The sequence below is a fragment of the Equus quagga genome, chromosome 21, assembly GCF_021613505.1.
Source record: "Equus quagga isolate Etosha38 chromosome 21, UCLA_HA_Equagga_1.0, whole genome shotgun sequence".
Taxonomy (NCBI): domain Eukaryota; kingdom Metazoa; phylum Chordata; class Mammalia; order Perissodactyla; family Equidae; genus Equus; species Equus quagga.
The window spans coordinates 13,269,319-13,289,193 of record NC_060287.1 but is presented as its reverse complement, the minus strand read 5'-3'; the positions used below and the strand labels follow the sequence as shown (position 1 = coordinate 13,289,193).

The 19,875-nt window shown below is 37.0% G+C and overlaps 1 protein-coding gene across 1 annotated transcript in view; it reads left to right on the top strand.

Moving 5' to 3' along the window:
- The first annotated feature begins 8,872 nt into the window (after window positions 1–8,872).
- The window catches only part of SAMSN1 (SAM domain, SH3 domain and nuclear localization signals 1), a 131,482-nt gene continuing 120,479 nt past the window's right edge, over window positions 8,873–19,875 (top strand). The window contains 2 exon segments of the mRNA XM_046647940.1: window positions 8,873–9,007; window positions 14,255–14,383. Coding sequence (XP_046503896.1) covers window positions 8,888–9,007; window positions 14,255–14,383 — 249 coding nt within the window. The 5' untranslated portion in view covers window positions 8,873–8,887.

Below are 19,875 nucleotides of genomic sequence, written 5' to 3'. Positions count from 1 at the left end.
ACCTGAGTTCGAATTCTCGATCATCCACACATTTGTTGTGTCACTTTGGGCAAGTCACTTCACTTCTCTTAAATCCAATTTCTTTATTACATGTACTTAGCTTTTTTGGAGGATAAGATGAAGCATGTAAAGCATTTTGTGAGTGACGTACTCCAATCTCTACTTCTCTTCTGAGCTCTACACATTTTCACTGGCCTACTGGACACTCTCTGTTGGATGTCCTGTATCCAAATCCATCTCAACATGTACTACTCAGACTTTCATTTTTCTCCTGACTTCCCTAATTCTTTTAAATGGTGCATTTCAAATCCCCAAGTAGGTTTTTGATGCCTTTCTCTCATTTATCCCTTATAAGGCATCCATTTATTTATTAATTTATGCATCCAGCAAAAGCTTATTAAACATCTTCTCTCTTTTCTGTTCCTGCACGTACTCCATTTTCAGCCCCATCCCTACGCTTCAAAGCAGGCTTTGCTCCATCTTATTTCTCTTTCAAACTCTGCTCCTCTGGACTTGGCATTCATCTTGGATCTCTCAGCCCAAGCCTTGCCCAGATTTTATCACTTCTCTCTTAGTCTTCTCTCCAGCCCCAGTGTCTCTTGTCTCTGGTAAGAACACCTTGTTCCTAGGGTGTGCCCTTTAAGACCCTTACCTCCCCACCCCCCCATAGCCAGCTGTGCCACTAAGCCAATTCGTTCCCATCTCCATCTCCTTGATGGAAGAAGAGACTCAGACTCTATAAGTGACACTGAGGATGTCACCTAATTGTAATAAACGTTATTTCCTCATTTATAAAATGAGAGAGATACTGACCTCCTCCCAGGTCAGTACCATTTCACAGCACCTGTGACATGACATAACAAACATGACCGGCACAGAGGGGCTCCCATAACCCAGGAGTTCTTCCCCAAGACCTGGCTATGATTGCATACCACAAAACACAGTACTCCTTCTCTGGCGATTCAGAATCAGAGCAAGTTAGAATTTAATTAGGGAGAGGGAATGAAATGTTTAGTACAAGTTGTGGATGTAGATAAAATATGAAATGAAGTGCAGGTGGCTAAGTACAAAGTGAAAAGGTGGGAAGTATGAAGTAAGGTTATTAAGAAAGGATAGGCAGGTAGTGACTTGTAAAGAAACTAATAGGTATGAATTGGTGAAAAGAGAGAAAGAGACTATCTGAGGTGTGGAGAATTACGTAGGAAAATGCTCAAGAACAAAACAAAGTATGCCTTGGTGCTAGCCTGATACAATGGAGAGGAGAAGTTTTAGGGGAAACATCATGTTTAGAGACATGAGTGGTGCCAGTTACTGCAGACTTAAATTCTCCTCCTTGTAACAGATAAATATATATGAGGCAGTGTTTCTAAAATATGAGAAATATTATCCAACATCTATTTCCAGTAAAACCTATGCATTTTGTTGTGTCATTCTTAAAAAGGCAAGCTAAGAACTTCATGAGTTTGTAAATCCTTTGATAATATATTAAACAAATGGTCTCTAAACCCACTTTTAAATATATTATTTTAAATGTGAAATAATATTTGTGGAGAGAAAAATTTGACTTAAAAAATATACTGAAGGGGGCTGGCCCTGTGGCCAAGTGGTTAAGTTCGCGCCCTCCGCTGCAGGTGGCCCAGTGTTTCATTGGTTCAAATCCTGGGCTCGGACATGGCACTGCTCATCAAACCACGCTGAGGCAGCGTCCCACATGCCACAACTAGAAGGACTCATAACGAAGAATATACAACTATGTATGGGGGGGCTTTGGGGAGAAAAAGGGAAAAAATAAAATCTTTAAAAAAAAAAAAAGACTGTGTCTAAGAACCATCCTTCCCAGAGAGGTTTCCTTGTGTTTTGTTTATGAACATTAATTGCCTTCTCTTTCTGTGTGAATTGGGCTGGAAAATCACAAATGCAAATACCTTTGGGTTTGTCTAATCCAAGCCCTGCTCATTTCACAAATGAAGAAACAGAGGGAGGTTCAGGGTCTTCACATGGTCATAGCTCATCAGGGGCCAAGATGAAACAAACTTCTCTTTAGATTTTTAATGTGATGCTTTAAAAAATATACTGAAGGACCTGGGATAACCAAGACAATATTAAAAACAGAACCAAACTGGAGTCCGTCCGCTACCAGATAGCAAGACTTGCTCTGAATCTATGGCAATTAAGGAAGTACAGATAGACCAATGGAGTATTATGGAGATTCCAGAAACATATCCACACTAACATGTTCCCTTGATGTGATAAGGGTGCCACTGCACTTCAACAGATAATTGATGTTGTTCTCAATAAATAGTGCTGGGTCAAATGGGTGTATCAATGAAAAACAAAAAAAGACCCTTGACTCCTACCTCACACCAAGCACGGAAATTAATTTGAGATGGATCACAGACATTACATATGGAAGCTAAATCAGTGAAGCTTCTAGAATGTCCTCATGACTTTGAAATAGGTAAAGATTTCCTAACTAAGACACAAAAGCCCTTCACCAAAAAGAAAAAAGATTAATAAATTGAATTTCATTAAAATTAAAAACTAATGTTCATTAATTGATAGCATTAAGAGAATGAAAAGTCAAGCCGCAGGTTGGGAAAAGAATTATGTCATAGATATGTAACTCTGACACTTTAGACACTTAGACAGCCAGAGAGACAGCCCTGGGTCTCTAACCCCTCCAGGCCCTGCCTGGTGGCCTGCAGGCACATCAGTATTTTGGTTTGGCCAAGTCTATGAAAATATGGACTGTTTTAGCATTATCAAACAAAGCATTGGCATAAAGGCAGATACAATCTAAGGTTGTTCTGGATGACTTGTGGCATAAAGGCTATATAAGCAAAAAGACAAGTTCAACAAGAGAGGAACTGATGGCCCTTTCATGGCATGTATATTCCTTAATACTACATTTGCACTGTGCCTAAAGCAAAGAAATTTTACAGGAAACAGCCACATGCACTTCCTGGTCTCATAAGATCTTATCAAGGATAAGCATTTCAATTTAGGTGGGAAATGTGGTCTTCCAGGGTGATCAGCATCATGAGCTGATACAAAGTGCTCTCTGGGGCTAGTGATCAGGCCTTCTCTTGACATCTGTTGACATCTGTTATATTTGCTGTTATCTATCTATATGTTTTCTATTAAGTTAAAACTTCAAAGGACTATTAATGTAAAAATGACAGTTTTACTTGTAGTCATGCAGAATTCTTTAAACATTTTTTTTTGCTTAATTTAGTTTTGTCAGAAAGCTTAAATATTGAATTCCAGTTTGCTTATAAAGTTGAAAGCTGTCTTCCATTCACTGCAGTTGCATACAGGGATTTGGAAAAGATGAAAGAACCTTGAGATTATCTATTTCCATGCCATACTCTATACAGAGGAAATCGAGACACAGAGATATCATTTATGGACTCCTCCCCCACTGGAATATTCTTGAAGAAACAGTTTTCTTCTCTACCATATCTGCAAATCACTGCTTTCTAAAACAATCTCTTAAACTTCCTAAAAGCTTATTCCTTGTCAAATTCTACCTTGGTTGCAAGAAACATTGAAAACTTTTACCAGATAAAGCTTGGAATTTCAGCATTTCTAAAACAACACGTTTCTGTAAACCTTTATCTAACAAACATGGCTCTCCTAGCTTTTCTTCAAAATCAGTCCCTGAAAAGTTAAGATACTTATTGTTTGTCATAAAAATGAATACACTGTTAGAGTTCTGCCCCCCCCCCCAATCCCTTTGATACTGGATGCTTAAAAATTGGAAAAAAATGTTATGTGGGTTCACCTGCTAATAGATATGATGAAAATCCTTTCTATGAATCATTTCCAAAATGATAGGTAGTTTCGTGTTCCAGTATTCTAATTATGCTTCTTCAAACTTCATGGCTTTACATCTGTTCTTTGTTTATGAAATTTTGGAAATGGACTTGAGATAATAAATGGTCTTTTATTAAGCTAAGACTTTCCTTTGCCATACAGAGGATTATATGATTTGTAATTATTTCAGTCTAATTTAAGGAAGGTTTTGGTGGGGTCTCAGAATTGTCTGTACTGTAATTTCATCCAGCAGTCCATAAGATTTAAATATAAAGATTAGCTTTACCTCTATCTAGCTTGAAAGATTTTTCCTCTCTCCCACTCTAATTTTACCATTTTTCTATTACAGATATCATGCGCTGAAGGGACTTTAACTATCCTCCAGACCAGAACTTCCCCCCCGGGGTGTGGTGACATGCTGATGTGCCCAGAATGGTTATGTGTGTGTTGGCATATCATCTCCTTGGAACTTGAAGTAACTGATGGGGCCTTGAGGAAACTTCCATTTGTTTTTTGTGCTGTTACGTGAAAAACGTTGAGAAAGACTAACTCTATCGCTTTCGTTTTGTAAAGAAAGAAGCTGAAAAACCTTTGAGCTTGAAAGTCTTTTTTACTGAGTTCCTTCGTTCTAGGACTAGGTGTAGAATCCAGATCTTGTGGGTTTTGCTGTGATGCACCTGGGCCATGACACACTTCCTTCCTTCTTTTTGAGCGAGACAGTAAAATTTAGTGGCTGTTCTTGGTATGCACTTTAATTGGAAGAAGTGACCAAACTAATTCGTAATAACAGTTTGCTGAATTCTTCCTGGAATTCACTTTACATACATTGGTATCAATTTGTATAAAAAGCCTTTAAGACAGATTCTATCATCATCACCTTTTTATAGAAGTGGAAATTGGCATTCAGAGAAGTTAGGTGACTTGTCAAAGATTTCATCATAAGTTACTGAATTTAATGCAGGTCTGTCTGGCTCCCAATCTTATGCTCTTTGCACACTATCATGATAAATACTTGTTGTAATGAAAAGTAATTGTCATCTTACAATGTACAAGAATTTTTCCTGCAGAGGAAATAAATAAAAGATAGTTAATTTTCACTACATGAAAAGAGAAGGATGTGAGGGGAGGCAATAGGGGCATTTGCTGTGCTTACCAGGACCTGTTCTCCTCTTTGAATTAGCAATGACTTTTGGAGAGTGGGTGTCCTGGTGTAATTTAAAACAACTTGGAGACCTTTTGCAAAATAAATTTTAGGATATTTTACTGTTTTTATTGTCTCTGCCAGGCACAGGAGTCAAGAAAATTTCAAGTTGGAGAATAAGTACAGAGAAACAATTTTTTTACAAAGATTTAAAAAGTTGGATACTACAGTATTATCTTTAGAGTCCCCCAATAGCCACCTCGTCCCTTAAAGACTGGGTGCATATAACAAAGGACTACAAGGAGTCATCTCTGACCCTCAGTTGTCCCACCAGTAGGTGGTTTGAGCAATAAGTTCTCTAATCATTACACATACGCAGGGCTGGATATGTGGAAAATAACTGGTATCTTGAAACAAGCAAATGAAAATCAGAGAGAAAAAAAGAGCAGCAAAATGCCCTGGCACCTAGATTTGGCCTTTCAGAAACTGTTGAAAGATTTTGGCTTTCCTCGGATGAATGCTTAACTCTAGAACTGAAGAAGAAAATATACAGAATGAGCCTGGGACTTCCTGTTGGGCTAGAATTCAAGAAGCTCAAAGAACAGTAAGCTCCTCTTTGCTAGAACACATTTGCTGAAAGGCTTTCAATGGCTAAAGATAGGACAAAACTGGGTATCAAGAAGAATACGAAAGTATTAACTGAAGCACATTATATATATAAACATCTGTAAGCTCATAATGTCATGATAAAGAGAGAGGAAGAAGAAAGGGGGGAGAAAAATAATAAACAATTCATTGGATGCCATTGAAAAAATAACTGGAGTATTAATTCCTTACTCTGAAATTGTCACATCTTGCCTTTTCATCGTGTACTGTATTTTAGGTTGATCATAGCACCAGCTGATGAGAGAAATTTCTAACTTTACAAAATTTTCCAGCTAACTAAGGTGGGATGACTCATACAACTTTAAAAAAACATTATTCCGTAGCTCCTAATGAAATAACTCATTTAAGTTTGGGTAATCAATAGATGAAAGTATCTTAGGGTCAGCAAAAGAGGGAAATATCGAGTGCCTCCTGATTTGACACTATGTACTACATCCAACACCATCCTGAAATGTTCTTGCAAAAAATTGATTCAGAATCTAACCAATTTCTATCTGAAGGAAAGAGCTGATTTCCATTTATAGGAAATACCAGCGGTAGAAGAATAAGTTAAATGATACTCAAAGAAGCAGAAAAGATTCTGAACGTGATATATTTTACAGGTGCTAATTTCTGCCACAAGTTAGTGGCAAGGAAGAGAAAGAGAGAGAGAGAAATTGAGAGAGAGAGAGAGACAGGGAGACAGAGAGAGGGAAAGAAGTTCTAGATTAAAGAGGCTTAAGAAACATGATAACCAAATGTGCCATCTGGTCCTTTCTTGTTTGGATCTTGATTCAAATAGAGCAAATGAAAAGATACTTTTTTGGTTGTTAAGATCATTAGGGAATTTAATTATGGAAAGTTCTTTGGCCACCTAGTCACATAACAAACCACCCCAGAATATAGTGGCTTAAAACAACAATAATTTACTTTTTCACCATTTTGCTATTAGGTCAGGTCCCTGGGGGACAGCTCTCTGCTCCATTGGCATACTTAGTGTGGCTTGTCTGGGACTTGAGGATTTACTTCCCAGATGGCCTCACTCACAGGGCTAGCACTCTGGTGCTGGTTGTCAACTTGGAGAGCAGCTGGGGCTGTCGCTGGAGCCCTCGATGCTACTTCCTGTAGGTCTTTTCATGTGCTGCTTGGGCTTCCTCACAGTAGGACGGCTGGGTTCCAAGAAGGAGGAAATGGAAGCTGGCAGTCCTCTTAAAGGGTAGGCTTCGATCTAGCACAGTGATAGTTCTGCCATATTCCATTTGTCGGTGTAGTCACAGCTTCAGCCCACATTCAAGGGACTGGAGGAATAGACTCCATGTCTCTGTTGGGGGAGTGACACAGGGAGGTATTTGAAGTTATCAAGGAATAATTTTTAAGTGTAGCAATGGCTCTCTGATTATTGAAGAAAATGTCAAAAAAATTTAAGATACAAAGTGAAGTGTGTAGGAGTGAAATGACATGATGTCTGGGGTTTAATATACTTTAGCAGCAAAGAAAAATGATAAAGATAAAATGGAATAGATGAAGCAACTGTTGGAAGATCTTGATTATTTTTGAATATAGGTGATAGGAATATGGAGGGCTTATTGAACTCTGCTTTTGAGTGTGTGTGAAAATGTCATCGTCAATTTTTTTTTTTAAATATTGGGACTTGAAATAATATTATAGCTCCTAAAAGAGACTATAAGGAAGAGACTCAAAGTTATAGTTTCATCTGATTTTGATTAAATTTTAATATTACATCTTCTCAAAATATGCCTTAAATAACACTCCCCCAAAGTACTATCTTGAGAAAGTATGCAGAAATAGAGAAACTTACGGGGTGCTGAGGCTGTCGGGAGGAATAATAGAAAGGCAGCCAAACATCAGGGCGGCTTGACATTGGAGCAGATGATGTGTCTTTCCTCTGGAAGCCACTGCATGAGCACTTAAGGCTCTGAGCTTCTGCATCCATCTTCAGACCATGAAGGGAAGGGCAAGGAGATTGCAGACAGTGACCATGACTCTGACCTTGCTGACCTTCTGCGTGGATAGCAACAATTGTGAGTCCACAGAAGAATTCTTATATAGAAGAATAACTCTTCCTCAGTAAGCACTCTCAATCTTGTGGTCTGTTACTTGGAACTCAAAGCATTCTTAACTGATAACATTAAACACAAGGTGCCAATGCAACTCTCTAGGTATTCCTAATTAGAACAAGGGACAACTGTAGATGCCTTTTCCAAAGGTATTAGAAATAAATGTGATTTAAAGGAAAAATAAGTCCAGGACCACCTGAAGAAGATATTTGCAAGATAAAAATTTAACTTTCCAGCAGTTCCACTTCTGGGTATATACCCACAAGAACTGAAAGCAGGGACACAGATATTTGTACACCCGTGTTCACAGCAGCATTATTCACAACAGCCAAAAGAAGGAAGCAACCCAAGTGTCCATCAACATATGAATGGATAAACAAAACACAGTATACACATACAATGAATATTATTCAGCCTTAAAAAAGAAAGAAATTTTGACACATACTGTGATATGGATGAGCCCTGAAGACATTATGCTGAGTAAAATAAGTAAGTCACCAAGGGACAAATATTGTATGAGTCCACTTATATGAGGTATCTAGAATAGTGAAATTCATAGAGACAGAAAGTAGAATGGTGGTGCCAGGGGCTGGGGCAGGGGAGGAATGGGGAGCTAGTGTTTAATGGGTACAGAGCTTCAGTTTTGCAAGATGAAAAGATTCTGGAGATGCATGGTGGTAAAAGTTACACAACTGTGTGAATATGCTTAATGCCACAAAAGTGTACACTTAAAATTGATTAAAATGGTAAATTTTATGTTCTGTATATTTTACCACCATGAAAAAAGTGCTTATCTCAGGAACTTGTCGTATAAGAGATCCAAATTTTCTTTAATTAATGGAAGAGAAAAGAGAGATGGGAGACGGGGAGGTGCGTGGGGCAGAGCCTTGAACCCCCACCTTTGAAGGGAAGGTGTTACTTTTATATTGAAGGATGATATTTTCTTCAGGATTTGCTATGTATTTTCAACTTAGTTAGCTAGGCCGATGGTTGTTTTCACTGCCTTTTTCCTCCAGATTTGAGAAATATTAATGCCACCTTTGAAATCTGTTTACACAGATGATGGTAAGTCTCATTCTCTCATTTTATTAGTCAGGGTTCCTCATTAATTTAGAAAATTGTTTGTTCAGTTAAGACCTGTCTCATTTGATAATGGTCTCTGAATCCCCTGGATTATGGCAGGGGTTTTACTTTGTAATAATCTCCCATGAGAACTGTCCAAACAACTGTGAAGGCAAGAGAGAGCTGCGAGGGGCAATCCTATTCCTGAAAGCACGGCAACAGGGGACTGAAGCTGACCATAATGAATCTTTTCTGCTTTTCACTGGTAAGTTTCTTTACATGCACCATTTATATCCTCATTTTTAATTGTATCAAATAAAAGGAATGGAATTAGGGTATGCCCTAAAATTCCTGTGTGGCAATATAAATACATTTAGGGTCTCATCGGAGAGTCCACATCAGAAAGAAGAGAAAGGATGTTTTCATTAAAGCACTTCAGCCAACTCTATTCAGAGGGAAGTAATTTATAAAAAACATATATACATTTATTCACAACAATTGCTAGTTTTTTAACATTTTGATGCTGAATTTGTAAGTATGATATGTAAGCAGTGTTTTTGAGGAGTTATTTTGTTCTGTTTTTATGAATATGAGAAAATTTTTTGTAAAATATGCTGCATTAAGGTTGCTTGCTTTGCTTTGAGACATCCTAGGAATCAAATTTTTTTCTTTATTGTTTGAGTAATGAATTCCGTTCAACGTTGGCTTGGTTAAACTACCATGGAGGCAGCTTTCTGAGTTACACAGCACGATGAATGCAAAGTACAATGGATTAATCCAGTCCTGCAGATGTGCTCATTCAAGGGTATAAGCGCCTCTCAAATTCTTTTTTATGTTATTACTTTTTTTTTTTCCTCTAGCCTGAAGTGGATGAGTGAAAGTTAGCAGGTAGTCATAGATCTGGAAATACTTTATAATGCTAACCTGCAATTGTGACCATCTGCCAATGCTAAAAATGGATTTCAAAAATAATTTTATTCATTTCTATCTTTGTTTGCAGCAGGGCATTCTGCCCATTTATTGGTTTTTCAAGATGTCAATGGGAGATCCCTGTCATTTGGGGAAATAAAATGGTTTACTTTGATGTTTGTTTTCTTTCCAAATTGCAAATAAGATTAACATAAGTGCTAGAGATGGTGCTGACATGGGTTGTAATACCTAAACAGGAGGCATTTTACACCAAGATAAGGGACTTAATCTTAGAGCATCTTGAAAAATAAAATGCAATTGTGAGTTGTGGCAGGCTGAATCATCGAGTTCGGGTTGCCGATATAGGCCCAATTTACAAAGTAACTGCGGGTGCTCAACTTTGCTTTGTGCCATATAAATCTGACTGGAGAAATCCCATTTCAGGTGATTTAAGTGGTATTGTGCATTCTTTTCTAGTTGATCTAAAAAAGCTATATGTGCTTTATATGAATGTACTTCCCGTGGAAATAGGCAGTGCAGCAGCAGAGACGATAGCATTCCGAAATCACTCTGAATGGTACTCTAATCAGTATGCTAATGTTTCTATAACATAGCATGGCTCGGCATAGTGTGGCATCCGTTTGTAATCCTGCTACTAAAGACCTATAACCATATAATGAGCATGATTGTCTTTCTCTGTAATGTGAGGATGGGAGCACATACTCACAAAGAATTGTTTCAAAGCCCTGTCTTGTGGCCTCACTTTGACTGCAACTCTCTCCCACCTTTTAAAGTTGTCCTTAAAAAGTGACTTGCCTAAAAACGTATTTGATTAGACCGAACCATCATGAACACTTTATTGTTTTGTTCAAGCAGTCCAAAGTTTATGTTACCCAAATTAATTGCTTTAATAAGAAAATGTCCACAAGGTACTTGGAAAAAAAATAAAAGATATTTTGAGTTTTTAAAATTCTTCCTTGTGGAGTAAATAAATAAGATTATTTAGCGTATGGGCTCTCAACCAGGGTGTTGTGAGACCCTCCTGTGCTGTTAGGAGCTGTGAAAAAGGGGTGGGGCTATAGCTTTAGCCAGAAATTTGTGTGTAATTTGAAACATATTTTATCTGTGCTTGTAGAAATGTGAACATATGGGACACTGCATTTAAAAAATAGATTAAAAATCACTGATTTGGTGGAAAGAAAGATCGCAGAATTCAAAATCTCTAGGAAGGAGGGGATTTTAAATATTGAGCATCACATAAAGATTACCACTAAGCAAAGCCAGTGAAAGAGTTAAACGCCCTCTTGTTTAAGTGTGGGGGGAAACTGTAAATCTTTTAGTAAATGGGGTTTTTAGGAGAAATATAAAGGCAAACTTAATGAACTACCCATTCTGAACCAAGGATACTATAAATAATCCATTAAAGGTGATTGCTATTATTTTGGATCTATAAACTCGAAATAGGGTCTATCTTTCAAACGGGAGGCAGGAATATCCTTTTATGTACGCCACTCTCACTCAGAATTTTTCTTAGTGTTTTACACTATGATAACGCTTTTAGAAAGCTTGCTCAGTAGAAGCAAGATGATTTTCTTGTTGAGCTCATCATATAGTTATTGAGTTTAACATTACTTTGTAACCCAATAAAGTTACAAATCAATTATCCTTGCACCATTTCTTCAGTGCTTTGAAGTGCTGCCTCTGTCTTTATTTGGCCTCTGTATTCTATCCCGCTGGGTGTCTCCATTCCTTTCCTTATACCCGCTCCTTGACTTACCTAGTAAGGTAATTCTAATGCCAGGGAAATATCTTATTCAGAAGAATATCCTCTTGTTGTCCTTCTTCAAAATTTGGACTTTTAAGTCTTTATGCCTGTAAATGAATTTAGGATCATGCTGTCAAGTTATATAAGCTTTGATGGTATTTTGATTAAAATGGATTTGAATGTCACATCATCTTTAGGGGGAATTGTCTTCATTATGGGGTTGAGGACTTCAATCCACAAACACGTATAACTTTTCATTTATTCAGATCTTCTTTCATGGGCTTTCATGATGTTTTATAATTTTCTCTATAAAATTCTTGCGTATCTGTTGCTAAATTTAATCGTGAGGGTCTAAGAATTTTGTCTACTGTTGTATTTTTTTCCTAATTTGTTTTTGCTGATTTATAGATACATTGTTGATTTTCAGATATTAATATTACAAATGAGTAATTCTCCTGAATTTTTAAAATTCTGGTAATTAGTTTGTGGTTTTTCTTAGATTTTTGTATGCAGATAAGCTGTAAATTTTCCTCTTGTTTAGCAATTATACCATTCGCAACTTCTTTCTCTTATAACATTGACAAATAAGAATGCTATGAAGGCAGGCATCTTAATGTTGTTTCTAACATTCCTGAAGTACTTCTGAGTCTCCTCGAGGTTTTTGATAAATAACCCTAATGAGCTTAAGGAAGTTCTGTCTTTTTCCAATTCGCTAACATTTTTATCATGGATGAATAATAAATTTTTCAAATGCCTTAGAATATTTATTGGAACAATAAACTTTCTTTTTAATATTTTAATGTATATTAAATGTTGAAACATCCTTAATTCCTATATTAATCACTGATTGGCCATGGTGTATTTTTATATACACTATTAAATTTGATTTTGTTAACAGTACATTTAGGCTTTTTTAAAACTAATAGACCAAAATGTTGGTCTGTAATTTTCTTAAATTGACGAGCAAATTCTGTCATTTTATTTTTCTGGAATTCCTATTAATCTTACGTTGTTGTGTCTCAATACCTCCACATTTTCACCTGAGTGTTTCATGTGTTTTTTATTTATCCCTGTATGTTGCACGCTGGGCGAACTCTTCAGCATTTTTTAATTCTTTTGAGAGGTTTAGAGTTCATTCAAATTTTGCTTATTTAACGTAAATTTCTATGATTGTATTATTCTTTTTCAAGACTTTTTAATTGTTTATTTTTTGTTGCTATTTAATGGTTGTTGATTCAGTTCTGCCTATTTTGGTTTCATCATAGATTATTTCTTTTTAGTTGGATATTACTTTTTCGTTTAGCTCTGTGAAGGTCATAAATATTCTTTCTTAAATTATTTCTCCATCCATTTGATGATTTTAATTTCATCTGGAATGAATGGTTTTCTTTGCAGATTGTCAGTTCAGTTGGCTCCTTCTCACCGTTTTATCCCTCCGAGCATTTTGGCTAGCGTTGAATGAAGAGCTCTTTGTCTCTGTCTCTGTCTCTGTCTCTTCCTCTCCCTCACCCTCTCCTGCAACCCCCACCCTCCGCCTCTCTCTTTTTCCTCCTTCCTGGCCTCTTTACCTTCTGTGAGGCATACATCTCAGGTCTCTCTGAGCCCCCAGTTTAGAACCAAGGCTTACATTGCTGGTCCAGGGATCTCATCCCGCGGTGTTATGTGGTGTATTACTGATCCGGTCACTGAACCAGCTGGCAGCTTGTCTCAGATCCCACTGTGCTGGTTGTGTTGTTGAATTTTGCTCTTCTGGCCTACAGCTTCCTAGAAGCAAGAGCCCTGGCAGCTGCTGAAAGGAGCTTTTTTCAGCCTCCTGTAAGTGCTGCTGTAGCCCCTGGATTTCAGCATGGAGTTGGCTTTATGTGGAGGACGTCTATTGCACCTTACCCCACGAGGCCCAGGATCTACTCAGTGCTCCCTGTTTGTGGATGGGTGCTTCATAGGCCCACACCCTTACCTCCTCTCTCCACTTAGTTTCTGTTATGTGTTTACATGTTTCTGTTACATGTTTGGTTTCCCTACATGTTTATGTATTTTGGAGCACACGTGATGTAGGTTTTACATAGGTCTTTTTAATTTTCTCAATAATTTGCAATGTGTTTGGAGCAGAGGTTACTTCAAATATGAAACTGTAGAGCATATGAGTTCAAAGTTTAAAGGTAGAAAATGGCAATTCAATTCAATCTTTGTTTTGCTTATTTCTTAATAAAATACATTTTTAAAGGTGAGAACATTTTCAATGTGAGACTATAGTTTTTTACTCATTGTTTCAAGCAAGAAATCTTTTTCCTAATCCAGCAGACCTTTCTATTTATGATACCATTATCAGCATCACCAGTTACTACACCCAGAAATTTTCAGTATACTAAGTGTGTAGCTCTCTCCTTTAAGAATGTTTCCAGATGATGTCATAACTAGACCAGTTCTGTCTCAGAAGGAAAAAATATGTCAATTCAGTTAAGAAGTTTGCTTCCCAAATACAAAGATTTACAATATAGTTCAAATGGTCTTAAATACAAACTCATACATTTTAAAATTCACTATTCCATGAAGGGATAAAAACAAGTAGACAGTATTATTTATTAATATAAACACTGTAAACATTAATATTAATGCCTTTATTGTAGTTGTTTTAAATGTAGACATTTAAGAGTCTTGTTTGAATTTCTGGCTCTGTAATAAGTAGTGAGAATGTTGAAAATTGGCATACGATGAACTCTTAATCCCAATGCCCAGGATCATTTAGATAAGGTACTATAAAAAGGTGGGTCGATAGATGACTTGTGAAGGAAAGTTATCCTTTTGTTATTCCTTGACTCAAAAATCTCTTTATTCCAGGAGGGCTCTATGGACAGCTTGTATGAGCCAGTCCCAGAGCAACAAACTAACCAAGAAAGTGCCTCTGGTAGAGCTGCTCCTCTCTCATGCTTTGAGGAGAGTGGAAAAACCCGCAGCAATCTCTTCATGGTGAGTGAACCCTTGCGTTGAGTGGATTTCTTCCCTATTCTATATTGAGGACCGTTTGCTTAGTGCTACGTGTTCATACAGCAAAAGTCCACGCACTCAGAAAGTATTTATTTACTTTTATTTCTGATTTTCTCTTTATTGTTGTCTCTTCCATGATTTTGGCTTATTAACGTGAACTACCATTTATAGAGTATGTATTAGGTGGTTACATAAGTTAACTCATTTAATCCTCAGAGCAGCCTTATGACAACAAAGTAATTATATCATTTTCTAGATGAGGAAATTGCAGGAGAGAAAGGCAAAATAACTTGCTAAGGGCTATAAAACAGTAAGTGTTAAAGCTGGCAGTTAAATATATATGTGTCTGCATCAGTAGTTTACTGGTAAACCAGGTCTTCGGTGGGGAGAGGGGGACCCTGGATCTGTCGCACTTGCCAATTGCCCTGGTGTCAATGCTCGGTATACCATGGTTGATTTCAAGCTACCAGTGGTTTAATAACAGGCTTACAATACCTGAACATTTATTTCATTATGTCCAATGCCAACGCCAGCACACCACTGGCTGCTTTAAAGTCTGTGCTAACCGCTTTACTAAGCTGCTTCTTAAATTGATTGACACACACCATCAACTTACAAAACACGAGTATTAATAGAATGCAAATAGTTTTTGTGAATTATCTTTATAATTACTAGAGGCATAGAGTTCTCCGTGCTCTGCAAAATTGGCCCGGTTCCTGTTTAACAGTGCTGGCTGTTCTCTTAGTCAATTTTGTGCTGTATTTAAATTAATCCCATACTAACAAACTTACTTTGCTTCTATTATGGCTTAGGACAATACAGAACATCCTATGTCTGCTTCAAATAAAGAACGTGCCTATACTAAGAGATCTAGATGTCCCCACCTCCTCCCCTTGTAATCACACTTTTCCCCAATAACAACACAAAAATTAATATTAATTCTCATGTATTCAGTGCTTCCTTTTTGTATGGTTCTGTACTACATGATGTTATATGTGAAATTATTTGTGTTGATCTTCACACTGACTTCAGAGGGGTTTAGAAATTTTGAGAAAAGTTAAATAACTTTCCCAGTTAAAAAGAGGATGACTCAGGATCCAGACCAGGATCTTTTTTTGCCCTGGAGAAAGGATTACAGTAAAGTACCTTCGAGCTTTATACCTACCTGTTTTATTCTTTGGGGACATTGAAAACTTCTTATTTACATAGCTTCTGGAACATTGCTGTTTCCCAGAAACTTAGATCAACTGAAAAGCAATGTAATGTTAGTTAGCGAACACGTTCAATAAGTGTCAGTGAGTAAAAACGATCCAAAAAAAATTTTAGTTCAGTGTGAACTCTTCCCTCAACTCTGTACCCTTCTCAGTATCCATAAGACGTTGATGTTGACAGATGTGCATAAGAGGAAGCGACAGACAATATATTTTACATATTAATGTATGTGAGAGAGAGATCATTTACGTGGAGACTGTCAATTGACGTTACAAAATGTTCATAAGCATTTTTACTCTGTAATTAAAAAGAAAAATTGAATAGGCTCAAGGGCCTCAAGATGTTTCCTTCAATGTGTAAGTTTAATAAGTATGCATGAAAAATAGAAGTTCATGGCTTCCCAGGCTTCTAGAATTTTTATCAAACTTCACTTACATTGTGATAGAGGATGAGAATAATAAAAACATGATTTAAATTACTATGGCTCTCTCTTTCCATATATATATACATACACATATATATCATGTATATGTAATATATGTCTCAGTATTTAACTTAAAAATATATGCATATATACAAACATAAATGTGTGTGTGTGTATATATATACACACACTGAAAGGCAACTAGTTCAACCATTGATTCCACTATTTAATTATTGAATTATACCAATCCTATCAAGTTATCATTGATACTTATTTTATTTCTAATGAAAATGGTTCCACAGCTTGGATAAACTAAAGTCAGTCTTTTAATAATGAAATTTAGTGATTTAGAACTTTGCTGACTTTTCTTCTAAGCCTCTGAAGAATGAATGCTTTTTCTTTCCTAGTTTATTCTCACTTCCTTTTTAAATTTTTTTCCTAATTCAAAGAAAAAAATTTTTGGACCTGTCTTGACAGTATCAGAGAAAGATGATTCTTTTGGGGTTCCTGTTCTATAAATATTAGAAAAGCACCCTTCCAGTTAGTGGAGTTATGCCTCAGGCTCTCAGTCTGCAACCCAAATGGATATGTCACCTTCCCGGAGAGGAGAAGTTGCTCCCAAACTCAAACTCATGAGAACCAACCTGGCAGCATATCTGGTCACAGTGGAAATTATAGCCCATACTAAAAATAATATCATTTGTCACATGAATTAAAAAGAAAAATCAAAATGAGAGAAGAATCCTAGGCTTCTTGGCTTCCCTTAAAGATATTTTATTTATGCCTCTTTATTAGGATTTTTACTATGTGGAAAGCACTGTTTTAAGCAAGGTGAAGAGCTACGTGGATGAACATAAGATGGTCCAGAGTCCCAAAGGAGATGATTCAGTGTAGACAAGGTGTAGAAGGGAAAGAAGATTATTTTGGTATTTTAAAGGAGGTTTAAATATTTTGGTGTTTTAAGTCAGAAATATCCAGCTTGCATTTTAATAGCAGTTCCAGTAGGGGTTGGTAATGGAGAGCCAGTCCAAAGAGAAATTGATTTAAAGTGTTGAAACTTTATTAAGTTTTGTAAAGAAGAAGAATAAGCGATCCACTTGTATTATATCGGCAAAGCCACAGAGTTTTGGAGGGCTACTGCCAAAAAATAGTGGGTAAAGAGTTTTATAGAGTGAATAATTATGTAACTAAGTAAACATGCTGAAAGAAAATATACTAACATACTAGCCTAACTCAGGATTGACTACTTCGTTATTCTATTAGTTAAAATGTAGGCTGTCACTGCTTGATTCTGTGCCTATTTTAGTAGTCCTTTATTATGTCTGAAGCTAATAAAACATCTTGAATTAGAAATAGAGTGAGAACATAAAATGCTTGTACCTCTGCCAGTTTGGGGTTAACTGGATCAATCCTAAATGATCTGGTTTGCCATCTGTATTGATTGAAGTAAGCAAATAATTGTCAATTTTCCACCTCATTTTGTATCTCATAAATTAGATTGATAAGAAATTTGAGCCTTTCAAAAACGAGCTTAAATGTGGGGCAGGGGCAATGTCCCTCTTATTTATGTATCGCACATATTGTTTATACATTGCACAAATATTCAATAAATATTTGTTGGCTAAATGAATAGATCAGTGAAGCTTCATTAATCAAGCTAAAGAAAGTCTTCATAATGTAGACTGTGTGTGTAGTATCTAAAAGCATGAGCTTTAGAGTTGAGCAGATAGGAATTCTCATTCTAGCTCTGCCGCTTACCAGCTATTTGACCTGGGAAAGTTGCGCACATTCTCCAGACCTCAGTGCCTCCTCTGTAGAAGAGAACAGTCCTCTGAAGAGGTTCAGGCAAGTTCGACTGCAGAGAAGCGATGTCAAATGGTGATCTGCTATGCCCACCACGCTTCCCTCCCACAGTCTTTTCATCCTTGTTATAATTGGCCTCACCATCCTCAGAAAAACCCCCATAGCAAAACAAAAAAAGCGAAAGCAGCACCTTTTCACCTCTGGATCGCCCACTCCCTGCAGTGGGCAGGAGGATGGCTGGCTTTCTGAAGGTGATCTCTTGTCTCTATGGAAAATAATTTGTATTATTCTTACCCCAGACTTATAGTTTTACACTGACATTTAAAATTAGTTAGATATAACAACTCTTCTACAATATTTGGGTCTTATAAAGTGGGGATAAATTAAAACTTGATTTTTTTCAGTTGAGATGGGGAGAAATGACAAAAAAAAAAACCCACACACACAAAAGATGGCAAGACTATCTAATATTATTATATTAGAAAATAACTCACCAACTAAAGGGTTGCTGTAAAAAGACTTTGCTGCAGCTTTTGGCAGTTGTTCTCAGCAGCAACTGGACTTGAGATCACCTGAAGACACAGATATCCAGACCCACTCTGGGCCTACGACGTCAGTAAGAGAGGGAGTGAGAGCAGCCCTGACCAAGAGGAATAGAATGCAATTCACAGATGGAACTTTAGATTTTCTAGTAGTCACAATAAGATTTCCTAAAAAGAGACACAGGTGAAATTAATTTTAATAATATATTGTATTTAAACCAATAAATCCAAAATATTATCATATCAGCATGTAGTTAATACACACCATTAATGAGATCTTTTATATTCTTGTCTTTAAACTAAGACTTTGAAACCTGGTGTGTATGTTAAACATCTCAATTAAGACATTAAAGTTTCAGTGGTTGAAGTGAAATCCGGTCCTACTGAAACAGTAAAAATTGTGTACTTGTTCCCCAGCTTCAGCTTTTAAATTAAATTAAAATTTAGCTCCTCAGTCATGCCAGCCATATATCAGTTGCTCAGTAGCCGCATGAGGCTAGTAACGGTTTCCGTACTGGACAAGGAGAGGCTTGAAATCACTGGTGGTGTTGAGGCATCAAAGTAACCAGATAATATCATACCACACTTTATTCAGGGAAGTATAGATATGAAATTAGAAAAATATTTGATGATAAACATTTAGTTTTATACTTTTATAAAGAGATGAGACCATAGGGAATGAGTGTGTTAACCAGTGAGGAAGTTGAGAGGAGTGACTTGGCTGACGAGACAGAGGGAGGCAAGGCTGGAGTTCTAGCTTCCCAGATACTAATCTTGTTCTTTGGCCTCTGCCACAAGCACACATGCTCGCGCGCGCGCGTGTGTCTGTGGTATGCGTGTGTGTACACAAGAATTAGAGAAGAAGAGGGGTGAGTGGGAGAGCGTGCTTTGGGAGATGAGAAGTGAAGAGGAGAGGAAGATAGGAGGATAAAGAATCTGACTTCATAATATGTATGCTAAATATAATCTGATGATATAGGGGGCGTAGCAGAAAGAGCTTGAGATGGGCAATGCAGTTAATAGACTTGAATTTTATTCCTGCTCCCCAGGTGACTAAGAACTGTGTGTTCCTGAGAATGTTCTTGAACTTCTCTGACCCTAAGTTTCCTAGGCAATAAAATACGGATGAAAATGTCTGTCTCCTGGTTTGTAGTGAGGATCAAATGTTATAACACACGTTAAGCACCTGGCACAACACGTGTTAATGTTCGTTTTCCTTCCTTCTGCAACCCATCACACCAGCACACAGTGATCCTTTAATTGAATACCCTTGATTAAATGATTTTAAGTCAAACTCTCCCTCAAGCTTGGATGTCGTTTTAAGATAACTACTCAAAATAATTTGTAATCAACACTTCTTACCTAAAAGCATTGATTTTTACCAGGCTGGACAAGAAGAAGCAACAGGATTTATTGTTGATACGCATTAGAAAACCCAAGATTTTAATCTCCACAAATTGCCTTGAATCATGCACACTCAGGTTGAGCACAAT